Source organism: Pteropus medius, unplaced genomic scaffold (genome assembly GCF_902729225.1).
Source record: "Pteropus medius unplaced genomic scaffold, Ma_sr-lr_union100, whole genome shotgun sequence".
NCBI lineage: Eukaryota > Metazoa > Chordata > Mammalia > Chiroptera > Pteropodidae > Pteropus > Pteropus medius.
In genome coordinates, this window is record NW_024344378.1 from 36818482 (window position 1) to 36835114 (window position 16633).

At 35.3% G+C, this 16633-nt stretch overlaps 1 protein-coding gene across 24 annotated transcripts in view; it reads right to left on the reverse strand.

The window, feature by feature from the left end:
* The window catches only part of ANK3 (ankyrin 3), a 563084-nt gene that overhangs the window by 63202 nt on the left and 483249 nt on the right, over positions 1-16633 (reverse strand). For all 24 annotated transcript variants that reach the window (XM_039871876.1, XM_039871871.1, XM_039871870.1 and 21 more), the window contains 2 exons: positions 6988-7094; positions 1917-2141 (listed from right to left, as the gene is read on the reverse strand). In XM_039871876.1, coding sequence (XP_039727810.1) covers positions 1917-2141; positions 6988-7094 — 332 coding nt within the window. The remainder of the gene's footprint in view (positions 1-1916; positions 2142-6987; positions 7095-16633) is intronic.

A 16633-nucleotide genomic window follows, 5' to 3' on the forward strand; every position in this document is an offset into this window, starting at 1 on the left:
AGTAGACAGTATCATTATTCTCCTACAGAGGTTGTATGTAACCTCATCTCTTGACCTATACATTTACGTACATGTGACAACAGAAGATACAGGCTTAAATAGGTAAGAGCATAAAAAGGGATAGTCATTGTAATGATCAAATAACATAAATAAAAACACATGACTATTTGTTTTATGACAAATGTGCTCGCTTAAAAAGGGAGGATAAATATAATCATTTTATTTTGGCAAAACAGTTCTAATTAATTCTAATTAAGGATGAAAAATTCTTTATAATGCTTTCATTTTATGATAGGTCGAAACAAAGTCAACTATTCCTAGTAGTGTTAATAATTTCAGAGTTACATTATTTACTGTAGTTTTTAATCACACCTGATGATCGGACATTTAATTTTTTTATTTTGAGAACTAGATACAATCTTTGCAGGCTAATGTATCAGATACTGTCTCTGTAAATATTTAAGGAAGGAGGCTTTGTGCATGACATTTAACGAGACTGGAGAGAAGGTATGAACAAGGGTCTCTGACCAAGGTGAAAGCCAAGCATAACTTTTCATAACAGGTTTCTTCATGCAGACTGCCAAGGCAAATACGCCAATCAAATAGACAAGCAAACAAACAACAAATACCAACACATTTTAGCTTAAACGAAACAAAACAATTTAATAAACAGTAGAATAGTCTATCTACTGCCTATTTGGTTTTCTTTAAATATCTTTTATTCCCGACATTTTTCAAAATCAGTTTGCTTTTTGATCACTGTTCCTTCTCAAAGCCCAAGAAAATTACTCAGTACACCTAAGTACTTTAAAAAAAAAAATGTAACTCCACACACATACATACGTATGCACGCGCACGCGCACACACACACACACACACACACACACACACATCATTTAAAGCAAATGTTGATCTGAAGCCTGCAAATGCCTTCTCCTACACTAGGTTAAAATTAGACTGTAGTATGTCTTAAAAACCATCATATTCAGTCAAAACATTTCAAATTAAAGAAAGGTTTACAAAAGCACAACGTTATGAAAGCAGAATGCTTGCAGTGAATTCCACATGCTTGAAAGCACAAGATAGGTAGCGGTGCTACATTAAGTCAAGCCACTATGATTTTTTTCCTTTCAGTGACACACATCACCTGAAAGCATTAACAACTGAAACAGTAAAAATAAACTTAAGACAAGAATAAGACCATGGGTATGACAGAAAAAAATTGAAAATGGAAAAAGAATTGTAGACATTCTATATCTTGTCTATGAAGATCCTACCCAATAAATTTTGTTCCTTGAGGCCCAAGCTGCAGGATTCGGCTAACCAAGCTCTCACCCTCATTTACAGGGGGAGGATTGGTAGGAAGATGCAGTTTACTGAATAACATCCATGCAGCAGGAAGAGAAACGAGAAGGGGAAATTGTGAACAAACTGTCAGTCACGACAGAGCCTGCCTGATTTGCACCCAAGTGCCACCTCAGAAAATGAATTTTTTTTTTTATAAAATACCATATCACAATGGATTGTTACCTTAACGATTATCTTTAAAAGGACATGTACCCAAAGTAGCCATTTATTCAATGTGTTGATATAATTCCAGCATCTGTATTTTTTCCCTAAGAATGGTGCCTTGACTACTACAGGGGCTATTGAGGTTTCGTGCACTCACTGAGCAGAGAACATGCTTCTTGGTTAGTAAAAGCTTTGACCAGCAAACTGAGTTAAGGAAGTATCAGCCTACTAGCTTTTTCACAGAATTATACAGCTTTGTGACCTCTGACACTACACAAAAGGCATACTCAATCAAAATGGTCCAACTAAGTAGTTATAACAGTTAACTACTTGAGTTAACAAGGGTAAAGAAAATCAAAGATGTGGTTATGAAGGCCAAGATTAAAATTGGCAAGATAACTTACCCTAAAAATTGTGCCCCTGCAGGACCCATTTCTACCAGCCTACTGGCTAATCCCTCTCCTTCCACCATGGGGGGTGGGTTGGCCAGTTTATGTCTCTTTACCAAACGGCAGGTGATGCGGGTGGGGGCCGTACACTTGCGTGGTGGAATGATGATTCTCATCCCATGGTGACGGCTTCCTCTCATGGAGCCACCTCTTGCGTCCACCATAAAGCTAACCAGAAACCTGCGGGGAGAAGATCAGAGGCCAAATCAAGGACAGAAATAAACTGTCTCAGTGGTGGATTTTGAAATTAAATGTTAAAGCTTAAAGTGACAGACAATGTAGCTATCATTTCCTCTCTTTAAAAAATAAATCGGAAGAAAATACAGTGGAGTCACATCAAACATGCATTTAACTTGTGAACTGGGTAAAAAGTGAAACACGACAACTTACTTTTGGTGGAACATGGCCCCCTAAGAGAAGCCAACCACTTTGTCAACTACTCAAATGGAAGGAATGGTGAATGTTTCAAAGTTGGATAAAAACTGACTATTAAAGGACTGTCGTGCATTTAAAAACAAAAAAACAAAACCACTGTATGTGGTCTCTGTGGGTAGTTTAAGCTATACTGAAGAGTCATTTTAACAATAAATGGTTTATCCATTTGCTGACTATGGAATCTCCCTAAGTAAGATGAAGCTCCACGGTATGTCTTAACATGTACAACTCATAAATAGAATGTATATTTAATCATACCAACACTCAAATTTTTACTACCACCAAGCAGAATATAATAAAAGCAGAAGATGACTAGTTTTGCTAAGGAAATTTTGATGGAGAAGGATTTAATCTTTTCAGTATAAATCTGGCTTTAAAACCATTTAAAATAACTTACATTTGACTATTTGTACAGCAATATAGAAGTGGTAACTTAGACTTTATAGAAAATGTCTCTAAACTCTATAATTCTGTCATTGGCCTTTATATTAAAGCTAATGAGAAAAATATAAAAATGTAGATGTGCAAGTGTAAAGAAATTGTATCACATCAGGGTAACAGCATATTGCAATTCCTGATTCCTTGGTATCATGTGCTCATGGTAAAAAGTGCTTCGTGAGTCTTCACACCATCATTACAGTGTTGGAAAGCACTCTGGTGAACATAAACCAATGAGCCCAGCATCTGTAAGAGTGCAAATCAGACAGTGGAACAGAAACATGGATCTTGGCATTCTAATTTTCACATGTGAAAATATGCTTATTACTGGAACAGCACCGAATGTTGATGATTAGAAAATTGTTTGAATACTAAAGTATTTTGGGGGGGAAAATAATCTCATCCATCAAAATCTTCTTCTGTTTAATCATCAAAAACAGTTCTAACATCCTGCACATAGATTTTAGGACCTTGCATGGAGGTCCTGTACTGTGAACAATTTCTTAAAGAATAGTCTTTTGACTTCGGAAGAGAAACCTCTTCAACAAAGCAAACTGACTTTCCATCCCCATAAAGAGAGACATAACATGGGGATAATTTTTCAGCCAATACAATTTTCAGAAACAACTGAAACAACAATGAGGTAGAATCAACTTCATACCCTTTTGCTCATTTTGGATTTAGCCATTTTCCTCTGGATTAATTCATTATTTTATAACATTATATCTACTTTGAGAGACTGGGACCACTATGATATTCAAAGTAAGAGGGAAAGAGCCTGCCCTCCTCAAAAACAAAACAAAATTAAAAAACACTCCTCCCTAGTCAACAACAAAGATATGTGTTCGCTTGTCTAAGTGTCCCCATGAATTGTTTCCAGTGCTAGGTGACACAAGGCTTACTTGAACCTGCTCTGGGAAGCCTACCTACATTTTCTTATAATTATACATGTTTAACAAATACTTTTACTCGGTAATGAAGATGATATGGCAGTATGATAAAGAAGTCTAAGACAAAATCTGATCTTTCCCAGCACTGAGTAGTTAAAACCAATGTGTGACTGGGAATAATAGTAACAGAATAAATTTTTAAAATGATTCAAGATAAACTCTGGGTTTGAAAATTCAGTCGTATTAGTATAAATAAATACTGGAGTGTTTACACTGAATAAGCAATGTTTGCCCTGACAACGAACAGCTGAGTTTCAATAATATAGACAGTAATTCAGATCCGGTCTGTCTTGTTCACTACTTGACAAAGCTAAGCACAGTTACTACACACAATAAAATGTTTACTGATTGAACCAACGAACATCACTATTTTGTTAAGTGTGCTTAGATACTGCGTAGGTCAGGCTTGGTCACTAATATATATATATATGTAAAACATTTATAGCTGAGCAGTCTGAAGGTAGTGTAAGAAGGTAATCAGTGTCAATATAAAAAAATCCCAGCTACAAAGAATATAAGAACGAAATGGAAAAAACATGGCTTAGAAGATTTTAATGACAAATAGGAAGAATCTCTTTCTGTGTTCTGCATAGTACCCAGTGCAGAGCTGGTGCTCACTACCAATCATTTCTTGTTCTAGGGTTTTCAACTTTATAGTGCCAACAGACTGAGGAAAGGTGGGAATATATGTTACGTAGGATATGGGTTCTATTATTCAATAACATTATGAAATATAGTAATTTGTTTTTTAAACTCATTCTTAACATATTCTGTACAAAATAAAAGTCCATGCAATATAACTTACAGAAACAAATTAAAAGGTGATGTTTAATCATATTTGTTTTATCTTATTAATATTGAAACTAAAGTGGGAATTCTACAAAGGATCCTAAAACTAACACATGAATATTTCTAGCTTTAGGAACAGCGGGATGACAAATGCGGATACACTACACACATTGACACAATCTAACTGCGGGAAAAATTCACATAAATTAAAAATACAAAAAAGGATGGTTCACATAAAGGACAAGTTATCACCTTGAATCATACTGAGGAAGTGGAGAAGAATAGCTGCAAAATAATTTAGAAAGCAAATGGGAAAAATTAATGTAAGATAATTAGAAGCAAGCAACAGAAAATGTCAATGATAAGCAAAGAAAAATAAAAACCATCAGAAAATGAAACCAAGGCATTTGGCATTTGTGGGACGACCTGGAAAAAGACTTGCCTTGAATGACTGTATGAGCTACTCCACAGAACTGGAATTAGTGAACTATTTCCAAGTATATACCAAGTATATATTTTCCTTTTTAATAAACCCTTAAAAAAAAGACCATCAGTTTTGCTTTCCAGCACATGTCTACTGCCTTCAATAAATTCAAGGAGGAGAGATGATCTGCATATTCAATACTTTACTGTCTCTCCAAGTATGAGAAAGTTCATTTCTGATTGTATTATCCTATGCTTCCTCAACCTAGTTTACTAAATTAAACCCTGGTACTTTTCTTTCCCATGCAGAGGGTTCAAAGTGCTAGTTCTTGATCTTTGTAACATGGTGGCAATTCACCCAGCTTGAGTGTCAATATGTCTGACCGCTCAATGTAACCCAAGTATTTTATGTTTTCCTTCTTGACTCTGATATTTTTTTTTTTGCTTTTGCAATTTCAGATTTATATATCTCTAATATAACTCATGAAAATATTTTCAGCAGTTTGAAAATTAATATTAATATAATTTAAGTTTTTCTTATTTAGTTAAAGAAATACAATATGAATGACTCAAAAACCACCACTGATTTAGTTTATAAAGCACTTTCATGTAAATTACTGTCATCTGAATGACATTACAATTTTTCAGAATTGTAGTGTTATAAACTACAATTCCATAAGAATATGTTAAATAACCTACACATTACTCTGAATCTCAGACTTTGTAAAATAGAGATGGGTAAAACTTCTTTCACAGTTTCATTTTAAGGTTCACATAAATATTAAATAAGATAATACCTGTAAAAGATTTATCATAATGCCACATACATTAAAAACACTACGTAACTGTTAGCTATTAAAATTTATTTTAATTAAAAGCAGCAGAAAAGACTTCATATAACACACAAGGCACTTCACAAATGTTAATTATTGTTAATTTATTTAACTTCGAATTAATCAGCCCTTGTCCTAATTTATGGCCTATATGCCAATTTCGGAGGTGAAAATACTTTGAAATTTTCACCATCTTGATGCATTATTTCTATTCAATTTTGTATAGACATCGGTGAGTCCAAGTTTTAATTACTTACAGGTGAAGAATCCAATATCTAAAAATAAATTGATTTCAATTCAGTAGTCAAAGCAAGTCACCCTTTAGCCACACACCTCAAATTCTGCTAACCAGTGTGGCAGCAGTGAAGGGCCTGCTTGATGTGGTTCTTACCATAGCACAGCTTGTCTCATATACATACACTGGCTCCTTCACTTTCTAAAAGTGAATTTCTTTATTTTCCTTTTAAAATTCATTTCCTTTTTACTAATGGTAATTTAATACAACTTAATTATAATTTAATTCCAGGAATGCAAATTCCAGGTACCAAAGTTGATCTGGAGGTTTCAAGTTCATACTTTCTTTTTAAAGGAAAATCAGACAAAACCAATTATTTGTCAAATGAAAGGCCTATATCATATGAAAAAAAAATAAGAATACCAGAGATCACTGCTTATTTAAAAACTAAACAGTAAAATTCTTCAGTGAGTGAAATTCTTCTATTATTCAAAGCAAGGCACAAGAACAGTCAAACAGTTAGGTAAATTAATAGAAATAGATATATCATTATTTTTTACTAGAAAGGAAAATCAGATAGAAAAAAACTTCATTTGAATAAAGTAAAATGAAGAGAAATCACTATTTATTTTTTATTGAAAAGGAAAATTAAAGACCTAGAAGTATATCAAAATAGCCAGTTTTTAGGCACCAAAACGTCAATGAACTTCCTTTCCAACACTGTGCTTTTATTACTAAAAATAGATTAGATTTGCTTAGGAAACTATTTACTATTTACAAATATATGTTACATATACTCACTAATGAAGTCCAATAGAATATCAATATTTCAAACCTATGAAGCTTGTCAATATGAATTTATAAATGCGAATAATAAATGCAATGTTGACAGGACAAAGAAATGTGACTTTTAGGTTACTCACCCAGAATGAACAGGACTTGACACAAGATTGACATTGTCCAAAGTGTCTGCAGCCCAGCTGTAGTGTCTAAGAGAATCTGAATCAAATTCTCTTGTGAATGTTAGATGCTGAAAAATAAAATGATACATTGCATCAACAACCCACACCAGACACCAGTTTCTCTGCACTTAAAAATATACCTGTATGTCTCTATAAGTCCAGATAGTCTAACTTTCAAAATAAACAATTTTTATACACTCCATTACAGGTCTACATTGAAATTTCAAGAATTAGTAAATAAAATTCAATGATATGCTGTGGTATTTCAATCTTTTAAGAGAGCATCTTGAGTAATTGGCATAGCAAGTGGAATATCACAGAAACAATTTTTACCATGATTTTAAGCACTTCCACACATTTCCAGATTAATCCTAAAACAATTGTAAAATTCTTTTCCAAATCTCAAAATAAAAAATTCAGTCTTGATGACTTCTGTTTCCAAGTGAGGCACAGTAGCTGGCAGTAGCCTAGAGCCGTTACCAAATACACTAGATAAATATGGAAATCATCTCTGAAAGCAGCAGAGAACAGCCGAGGCATGAACTAGAGGAGGTGAACTCTGGAGAGGGGAAGATCTTGAAGAGATGAGCTGACATTGTGTTGCCATTTTTAACTTGGGGACATTTGTCAATTACCAGTGTAGACAGAATTTGGGCTTTGTACTTATAGGGGCTACTTCTGCGGAAGGGAAAAACCAAAGGAGTTTTGGTGATTTGGGTGGCCTTGAACTAAGTACATGTGCAGAATTCTGGGGATGTGCAGAGCATAACGCTAAAAAGTTAACTGGAAAAATCTCTGAAAGGCACATGGAACTTTTTGGCAGTTTCATGAGAAAAAGATTTAGAGTTTGGGACTTGTTCAGAGAGGAGACTTGAAGATCACAACAGAATTTCAAGTAAGAACCTTAAAGGGCCAGGGACAAACCAGAGGACAAAATCTTAGCTTTACCAAAACAAGCCTCATTTCAGAAAAATCTTGATTGTATTAAATAATCAGCCACCACTCTGTTTGCCTAGCAAAGGGAGGTGAACCCTCTGTGGAGGAATACAAATCATTGGGTGTGTCGTGTCTGCAACTCTTTTACACATTATGTCCAGCATGCAATGGTAAATTGCCAAGCATGGCCAGAGCACATGAACAAAACAGAAAACAAAAAACAAACAAACAAACAACTCAGATACTATAAACAGACTCCCAGATCATCCCACATTTTGAATAAGCTAATAAGAACTTTACAATAACTATGATTAGTATGTTTAAGAAAATAGGGAAAAAGAGAGGAAAGAGAATAAAAGGATATTTGACAGAACACTGGAATATACATAAGAAACAAATAGGCATTTATTCAGTTCTAAATACAATGTCAGTTCTTGACTAGACACAATAGAAAATGAGGTTAGTGAATTGGAAGCATGAATGGAAAAATATACAAAATGAAGGCTAGATTTAAAAACATAATGGAAAATACAGAAGAAGTATGAGACATGTGGAACGCAGTGAAAATTTTTTAACATAAGTGTAATTTAGAAGAGAAGAATAAGGCAGAAGCTATATCTGGAGAGAATGGCTAAGAATATTGTAAATCTGATGTAAGATATATCTCACAGACCAAAAATAAGATTAATCTCAATTTTTGTCCTGCTAAAAATATGCTTCCTACTGAAAGCTTCCTGCTTTCAGTAAATGCCAGAACTCAAAGAAAGTAATAAGTATGACAGCAATAAAGTTTTTAAAAAAATGCCTAGAAATTAGGAGGATACTTTTAAAAATAAAAAAATAGGAGAGAACATATAAGAAAGCAGAGAATTAGTTTAGGAATTTCAAACCTTCCTGCCTTCTCTAAAAAAAAAAAAAAAAAAAAAAAAAAAAATCTAGAAAGAGAAAAATAATGAAATAGAAAAGAAATCAAAGAAACAATTCAAGAAAATTTTCTGGAGCTGAAGACTTGAGTTCCCAGAGTAAAAGGACCTACTGAGTGACTAGCACTATAGATAAATAAAAACCCCACTATAGCACATCATTATGCATTTTCAGAACTTAGAGACAAAGATAGATTCTCCCAATTTAAAGAAGAAAAGTGGTTACAGATGGCAGACTTCCATCAGACTTTTAAGAAAAAATGAAGTTAAAGGTAACAGAGCAATTCTTTCAATGTTCTGAGAGGAAATGATTTTCAACTCAAGTGCTATAATCAGCCAAGCCAAAAATAAAAAAATAAAAAAAAAAGAATTAAGAATAGAAGTATTCTCAGTTGTATGAAACCTCAAAAAATATATTTCTAATGTATTCCATAAAAGAAACTGTTGAAATATGTACTCCACCAAAATGAAGGACTAAACCAAGAAGAAGGAAGACATAGAGTGTAATACAAAAACACAGGGAATTTTCATGGTGACAATGAAGTAGGATACAGAAGGACATCTGTGCAGTGGGCCTACAAGGAATTTGACAAGTAAGGAAGCTCTAAGACAGATGAATTAAGTAGACGAAATTTATAAAACACCTAATGAGTGTGAAGATATTGAGAGGAGATTCGTACAGCTGGGGAGGAGGAGTTGAAGATTGGAATAGTGATATGTACAGAGAATAACAAGCAAATGAAAAAACTCTAGGGAAAGCAAAATATTGTCCTGAACAGAAAACGAAATTATACTTCACATCTGTGAATAACATTTCTATTATAGGCATAATGATAGAAGCATTAAATACATACTGGTAAAACCAAAATAAAACACAACCATTTCAGGAAAATGGAGGGGGGATGGAAGAATGTGCACGTGGGAGAGAAGAGGTATTTAAAAAATTAAAGCTTCATCTAAAACCTGGATAAGTCAAAAAATAATTCCTGAAATGGGGAAAAGACAACAAGAAGCAACAAATACATATTATTTAGAGACATGAAAGCACATAATAATAGTCATCAAAATGTACTCCAAGCAGTTGTCTCTGTAGAGGAGAAATTGGGGGCTGAAGGTTTATGTGGGGATTCATGCGGATTCTTTTTTCCCTAATAAATGTCTTGTAAAATGGCATGGCTTTTTGTTTGTATAACTTTAATAATAAAACTTAAATTAAAAAAATTACTGTGATTTACAAAATTAAAAAAAGCCCTAAATTGAAAAAAAAAAATTGTAGACCACTTACGTGCAAGTCACTATCCTACCTAGACCTTAGGAAATTGCAAAAATGAATGAGGCACAGCTTTTTCTGCATCCACTGAGAGAGGACACATTCAGTGGATGGGTGTGCAATCAATGGTGTTAATAAGAGTCCAAAGAACCAAAGTCGAACCCCAAAACAGTAATACATCACTTCAGAAAGTTCTCAAATTCTACATAGGTTAACCAAAGATTAGGTGTTGATTTTAGTCTGGCCTTATTTTCCAATTTTACTAACTTTTGGAGACTCCAACCAACCAATCAACCTTCAGCGTAGGGCAAAATATTTAATATAAAGTGGCTGGTACTGCACCCTTTATTTTTTAGCAAATTATGATTCCTGCATCTAAGGCCTTGAGGTTACTTCCCACAAATAACCCATTTTTTTTTCAAAGTTCTAATAAATAAATAATATCACTCCTCTTTGGCAATTACAGTAAATTATTTACCTTTGGTACTCTTAGAAACATGCACTTGACGACATTAATTATTGAAACAATGACTTATATCACACAAAAAGATATCGCTGCCATCATACAATATTTATCAAGGCTGGAGTGTGCCAGCACAATGGGATTCCACATCCCTTCAAGTTCTTACCAACTCCCTTCCTCTCGCAATGCTGCCACTCACTGAAACTTTGTCATAACACAAATGAACAAATGTATAATGAACAAATACACCTGTTCAAAACAATGAGCTATATGTCCCAATATTTGTTTTATTTTTCCCCCCATACAGCTTTGCTTAGGTTTATGGGCAGACCTAACAATTTCGATAACCTAAAAAAAGACCAAATGCACATCCCACAGTGAAGCCATCTAAACACAAGGTAAATCAATTCAACTGAACCTATCGTTTTCATAGAAAGAGAATAAATTGGTAACTTCATTTTAAAACTACTGTCTCCAAATACTTATTTCTATAGATTAGCATTTATTTAAAATTGATATGTGAACTTTGAACTGTTTACTAATTTTAGTAAATAACATGAACTTCAAAATGTTCTGACATGTTGTGCGTAGCATCACGGTACCAATGAAAAGCTTTTCCTCTATTTGGTTACAGGACAAATAGCCATTTAAAATGATAAATAGGACATCACATATGATGGTGGTTAAAAAAGATGAACTAGAGTCGGCTGGAGTTTCCCACAGCAAGTAGGGGTGTTCCCAGGGTTTAATGGAAAAACTTGGCTTTGAAGTTGAGTCACAGACTTGGATTTGAAAATTGCCTCTGCCACTTGTTAATGGAGAACACTTCTTTCCCACTCTAAGTTTTCCATTTTGGAAAGGGAACTCCATTGTGTAACTGTGGGCCTCTCCCTGTCCCTTTATGTTCCCTTTGGCCCTTGAAATGTGGAATGATTTATCTGAGTGGTAGGACTGGGAAAGGAAGCTGGGAAAGCTCTGCTCAGATCCGACTTCCACTCTCTTAGGCCTGATTTTTAGTCACAGAAAGCAGACATCCTCCTCTGCGGCCCTGAGTCTTTCTCCGTGAATGGTATGCCTGCCGTGCGATGGTGATACTGGCCACTGAGGAAGGGATCTGCCAACTTCACAGCAGTTAGCAGACCCACTGGACTCAGATACTAAGCCAGCCCTCAACCTGGCCTCCAACAGGAATAAAGGAAATAACTTTTCCTTTGACCTTCCCTTCTCTTTATTTATTACAAGTCCCTTTAAAGATGCCCAACATTCCTTGCTGGTTTTATGATCCTTGGCATGTTTCTTCACTTTTCTCAGTCTCAGTTTTCTCGTTTTCAAATTGAGGATTAATTGATATGGAGATTAAATGAAAATATATATCAAAAATTTGGCAGCAATGCCAGTGTTGGCCTGAAATTATAATGTCTCATATATGTGTAGTAGTTTCTACTTTTCAAAGGACTTTCATTTATATTAGCTCATTTGTTAAAATGTGATAATTTGTGGGGAAAATGTAGAAAAAACAAAACCATTTCAGTGCCAGTACTGGTCCTTCATGGTTATATACAACAAATCAACAAAGCCCATTTGATTACAAGGACACATCTTATAAATGCCCAAGTCTTATTTATTGACTCAAAAACATTTAAAGTTCTATGTTAACAGCACTATCACAACTTACTGTGTATCAACTCAATGCCAAGGAATGTCCTAGGCTTTTTCATTTTTTTCTTTGAATCCTCAGAACTGAGTAGCTCTGGGAGGTAATATTATACTCATTTTACAGATGAGGAAACTAAAGTTCAGAAAAGAGACTTTGAACATTTGACAACACCAGGTCAATACCCAGCACTGGGTGGCTTTAGTGGAACACCACATTAAGGAAAAATTCACATTGACAATAAGACCTTATATTCCCATGTCAAAAATGACACAAACAAGCACACTATTTTTCATCTTAAAAGTGATATCAAGGATACAATTAAAATCAAAACACACATTATTCAACAGAGTCCAAAGCCTGAGTAATGATGATATCACTGTCTCTAAGAGCTTAATACTTTCCAAAAATAGTTTCTCAGTAGCCCTATTCATCAGAGGAAAGAGGAGAGCAAGTACACACTGGCCTTACAAATGAGGACACACCCAAATGCCCAGGTCTGGAAATAAATGTCCAGGCACGGAAGAAAAAAGGCAGGAGACAAGAAAGTATTTGCAAGGAAAAGAGAAATCTAACTCTTAATATTAGTTCTCCAGGCTGTTGACTGTCAACCACCAGTGTTGAATGTACCAGTTAGGTCCTTTTCTGCCAACTCTGCTGCCCCTGGGAATCAGCAGCAGGTGGTCCTGCAGATTAACTGGTGGCCTTGACAGGACCAGGGCAAGGGGAACCCATGTTGGTACCAATTCTCTTAGACAAAGAATAGATGACTTGGCTGCATCGTTTCATAGCCCAGTGAACGACAAGTCAAAAAAACACAAAAAACAAAAAAACCCAACTCACTGAACCTCCATTTCTGCATTAGGGTATTGGGTAGATAATAGCAACTGTTCAAATTCACTGTGAGAATGGAATGACCCAAATAATATGCAAGTGTTTTGAAAATTAATTGCTATGCAAACAAAAACAGATAATAATAGTCCTAATACTTCTAGGGTTTTTACATTTGAAGATAGTTTATTTCTTAAATTTATATAACATTGCAGCCCTCTATGAAGCTTTTTAGGATAGCATGTTTTCTCATACCACAGGGACGTCAGTCTCTGCTGGATTAACAAACAACTGCGGTATTTTGGCTGTGACAGAAACTTATCTAAACAACACCTCTTCCTGTGGCGAAGATGCTTTACTCAGGTCTGTCACGTTTGTTTGTTAGAGTGGCACTGCAGCTCATGGTCAGCAGCAGAACGGGGTTCAAGCAGCCATCAGACTTCAATTCTATTCTCAGCTCTGCCACTTACTGTCACCTAATGGGTCACTGGGCAAGCAAAATGCTCCTCTCAACCCCAGTCTCCTTGTCTGTAAAGTGGTCATGATAGTACCTAATCTATAATGTGGCTGAAAGCATGAAATGAGAAGATCCATTTAACAAAATGTTGTGGCAGGTACTGTACTATATTAATAGTATAATTATTGTGATCAACAGCAGATACTGAGCAAAAAAAATGGCGGACTGCCACCGAAATAGACAGTATGTCTGTTTGGACATCCAGCACAACTACTTAGGAACATTCTTTTAAGAAATGAGTTCCATCTTTAAAAAAAAAAGTCTGATTCATAGTAAAAGAGAACAGAATGGTGGTTACCAGGGGCTGGGGTGGGGAGATGTGTGGGAGAAAAGGGTATAAACTTTCAGTTGTAAGATGAATGAACTCTAGAAACCTAATGTACAGCATCATGACTATAATTAATAATAATGGATTATATACTTGAAATTTGCTAAGATAGTAGATCTGAAGAATTCTCACCCCACATAAAATGAATGATAACTATTGGAGCTGATGGATAAGTTAATTAGCTTGATTACCAAAATCATTTCACAATGTATACACATATCAAAACATCATGTTGTACAACTTAAAAAATGTATTCTATAAAAGAAAACCTGATTTAAGCAGCAAAATAAAAATTAAAAGCTTACTAAAGTGATCTTTTTTTCCTAAAGTATTTGTTTTCATGAAGTCAACTATTTATTACCTCCTAAGACCTATTTGAGACTAGAATATAAACCACAATGAAGCTGGGTCCTTTGATTTCCAAATCTGATTGATTTCAAGATAATTTAGCTACCAACTTCAACAAAATAAGGTGAATCCAGGTCAGGGTGGAAGCTGAGAGTGTTAACAAACCAACATCTAGCTCAAGATGTCTAAACTACCTTAAGTAAGTCACAACACCAAGTTCTCAACCTTAAAAAATAGTTTGTAATCTTGCTGACCAATCTTCCAGAGGTGTTGAATGGATCACCTGAGTAATGCTGGCAAAGCACTTTGAAGAGAACAAGCAGCATATTAAATGTCACTAGTCAAAGGTGCTTATCTTCCAGGAGACTATCTCTAGCAAATCTTTAATCCCAGGCTGTCTACCTTCTGCCACCATGCACATTTCTGAGACTCCCTTAGAAATTAGTTTAAATGAAAGAAATAGGAAGGCTAATCTGCTGATGTGAGGGGAAAGGAGTGTGTGTGTGTGTGTGAGGAGAAAGAGAGAAATGGGTTGATTGATAGAGGAAAACTACTAGCATAACCAGCCTTTTGGATTAGGAATTCCCCTCGTCTCTTTCTGAGATTATTAAAAATTGCCTAAGTGAAAAAATAAATGTGCAATTTCTCCTCCAATATGCACATGACTTACTAATATATCAAGCAGTACATAGTATGACATATGATTAAATATACATGAGATCATCCTTAGCCTCAAAAAAGACCAAGTCTAACCTAAAGGATCTGGAATCTAGTCGGTGAGGTAAATGAGAAGAGTTATGGGGTGGAAGATGTGACAGCTACCTCCAGGTAAGATGAGGCTATAATGAGGCCACCAATATTGACTACAAAATTATCTCCACGGCTATCATTCGAACAGCCAAAACAACTGTTTACACACTACTTTAGTTAAACCTTCTAAACTAGTCACTCTTTGAAAGCACTGCCACTTGTCTCATTAGGCATAAACCACCTGGGCAAATCTGGTCTGAAAAGGGAAGTCTGCAAAATGAAAGCAATTTAATTAGAGGGGGACAGGGCTGCACAGCTGCCTCATTTCTTTCTTTTCATTGACATCTTGCACCTATAGAAACAGGACAGAAAGGAAATGGAAGGTCCTCGTCTTAGTGATCAACTGGCAAAGAACGCTTTTCTACAAGGTTTTGCTTGGAAGTGCCTAAGTTTATAGCTATTCTCTTAAATCATAGCTCATTTTTTAATTTTGTTAAAATTAGAGTCATATCTAGAGAGAAGGTATAAAATAATACATCTCAAGGCTGAATGACACTTTAAGATGCTAGAAGACTTTGCATGTTGCACTTGATATGTGGCTGTTCATGCCAGGTTTGACCACCGCCAATAGCAAGCATGTGACTAAGCACAGAAACCCAAATTAAATTGGCTTAAGACACCCCCTCCAAGGGTGTGGCGGGGAAGGGAGGAGATTGAGATTGATTTACTGGTTTCTGTAGCTGGAAAGTCTGAATGATCCTAATTTCAGACACAGTTGAACCCAGACATGGTTCAAAAGATTGGAGGAACAATTTGGCTTCAGGTTTCACCCCCAGTACCTTTAGGTTTACATCACCTTAATAGCTTAGCAGCTCCCCAAAGGCTGGGCAAAGTCTCAAATTTGAGTGTCACTAGACTGGCTAAGTTTTTACATTTCACCCTTAAATAACTACTGTAATCTAGGGGAAAAAAATGCTCTGAATGGCCAGGTTTGGGGCCCATCTTGGAGGAGAGGGAGGGATTTCAGCCCCTTCTAGACTACGCTGACTGAGAAATGGGTGGGGGTAGAGGTCTGACCATCAGATCCTGCCACCTAAAGAAAGTAGAGTGGTTCCATGTAGGCCAAAAACAACCCACGGCCCAAAGTGATTTCTTCTTTCATCTTTGAGTAACAACCAGAAATCATATTGAATTAAATGTTTCTGCCTGCAGTATACATCCCTTGGTCTTACAACTACTTGTAGGGTCATTCAAAGGAAGTATAATTAATTAGCCTGCAAAGTATTTTTAGACCACTATCATGCCTTCTATCTCATATCCATGTAGAGGTCAAATATTTCCATTCCTTTAATGGTGTCTTATTGCCATAATTTTTAGCAGAATCATTTTCTCCATAATTTTCATAACTTGTTACTGAATGTAAGTTGTCGGTTCCTTTTAAAGCACATTAAACAAGAATTTATTATTAGAATGAGAAATAAGCTTAATGAAGAACACATGTCTAAACATAATCTTTCATGCTAAAAATGGATAAAGATGATGGTACCACACCCATATTAAGAATATTAACAAGGATGAGATCTGGAG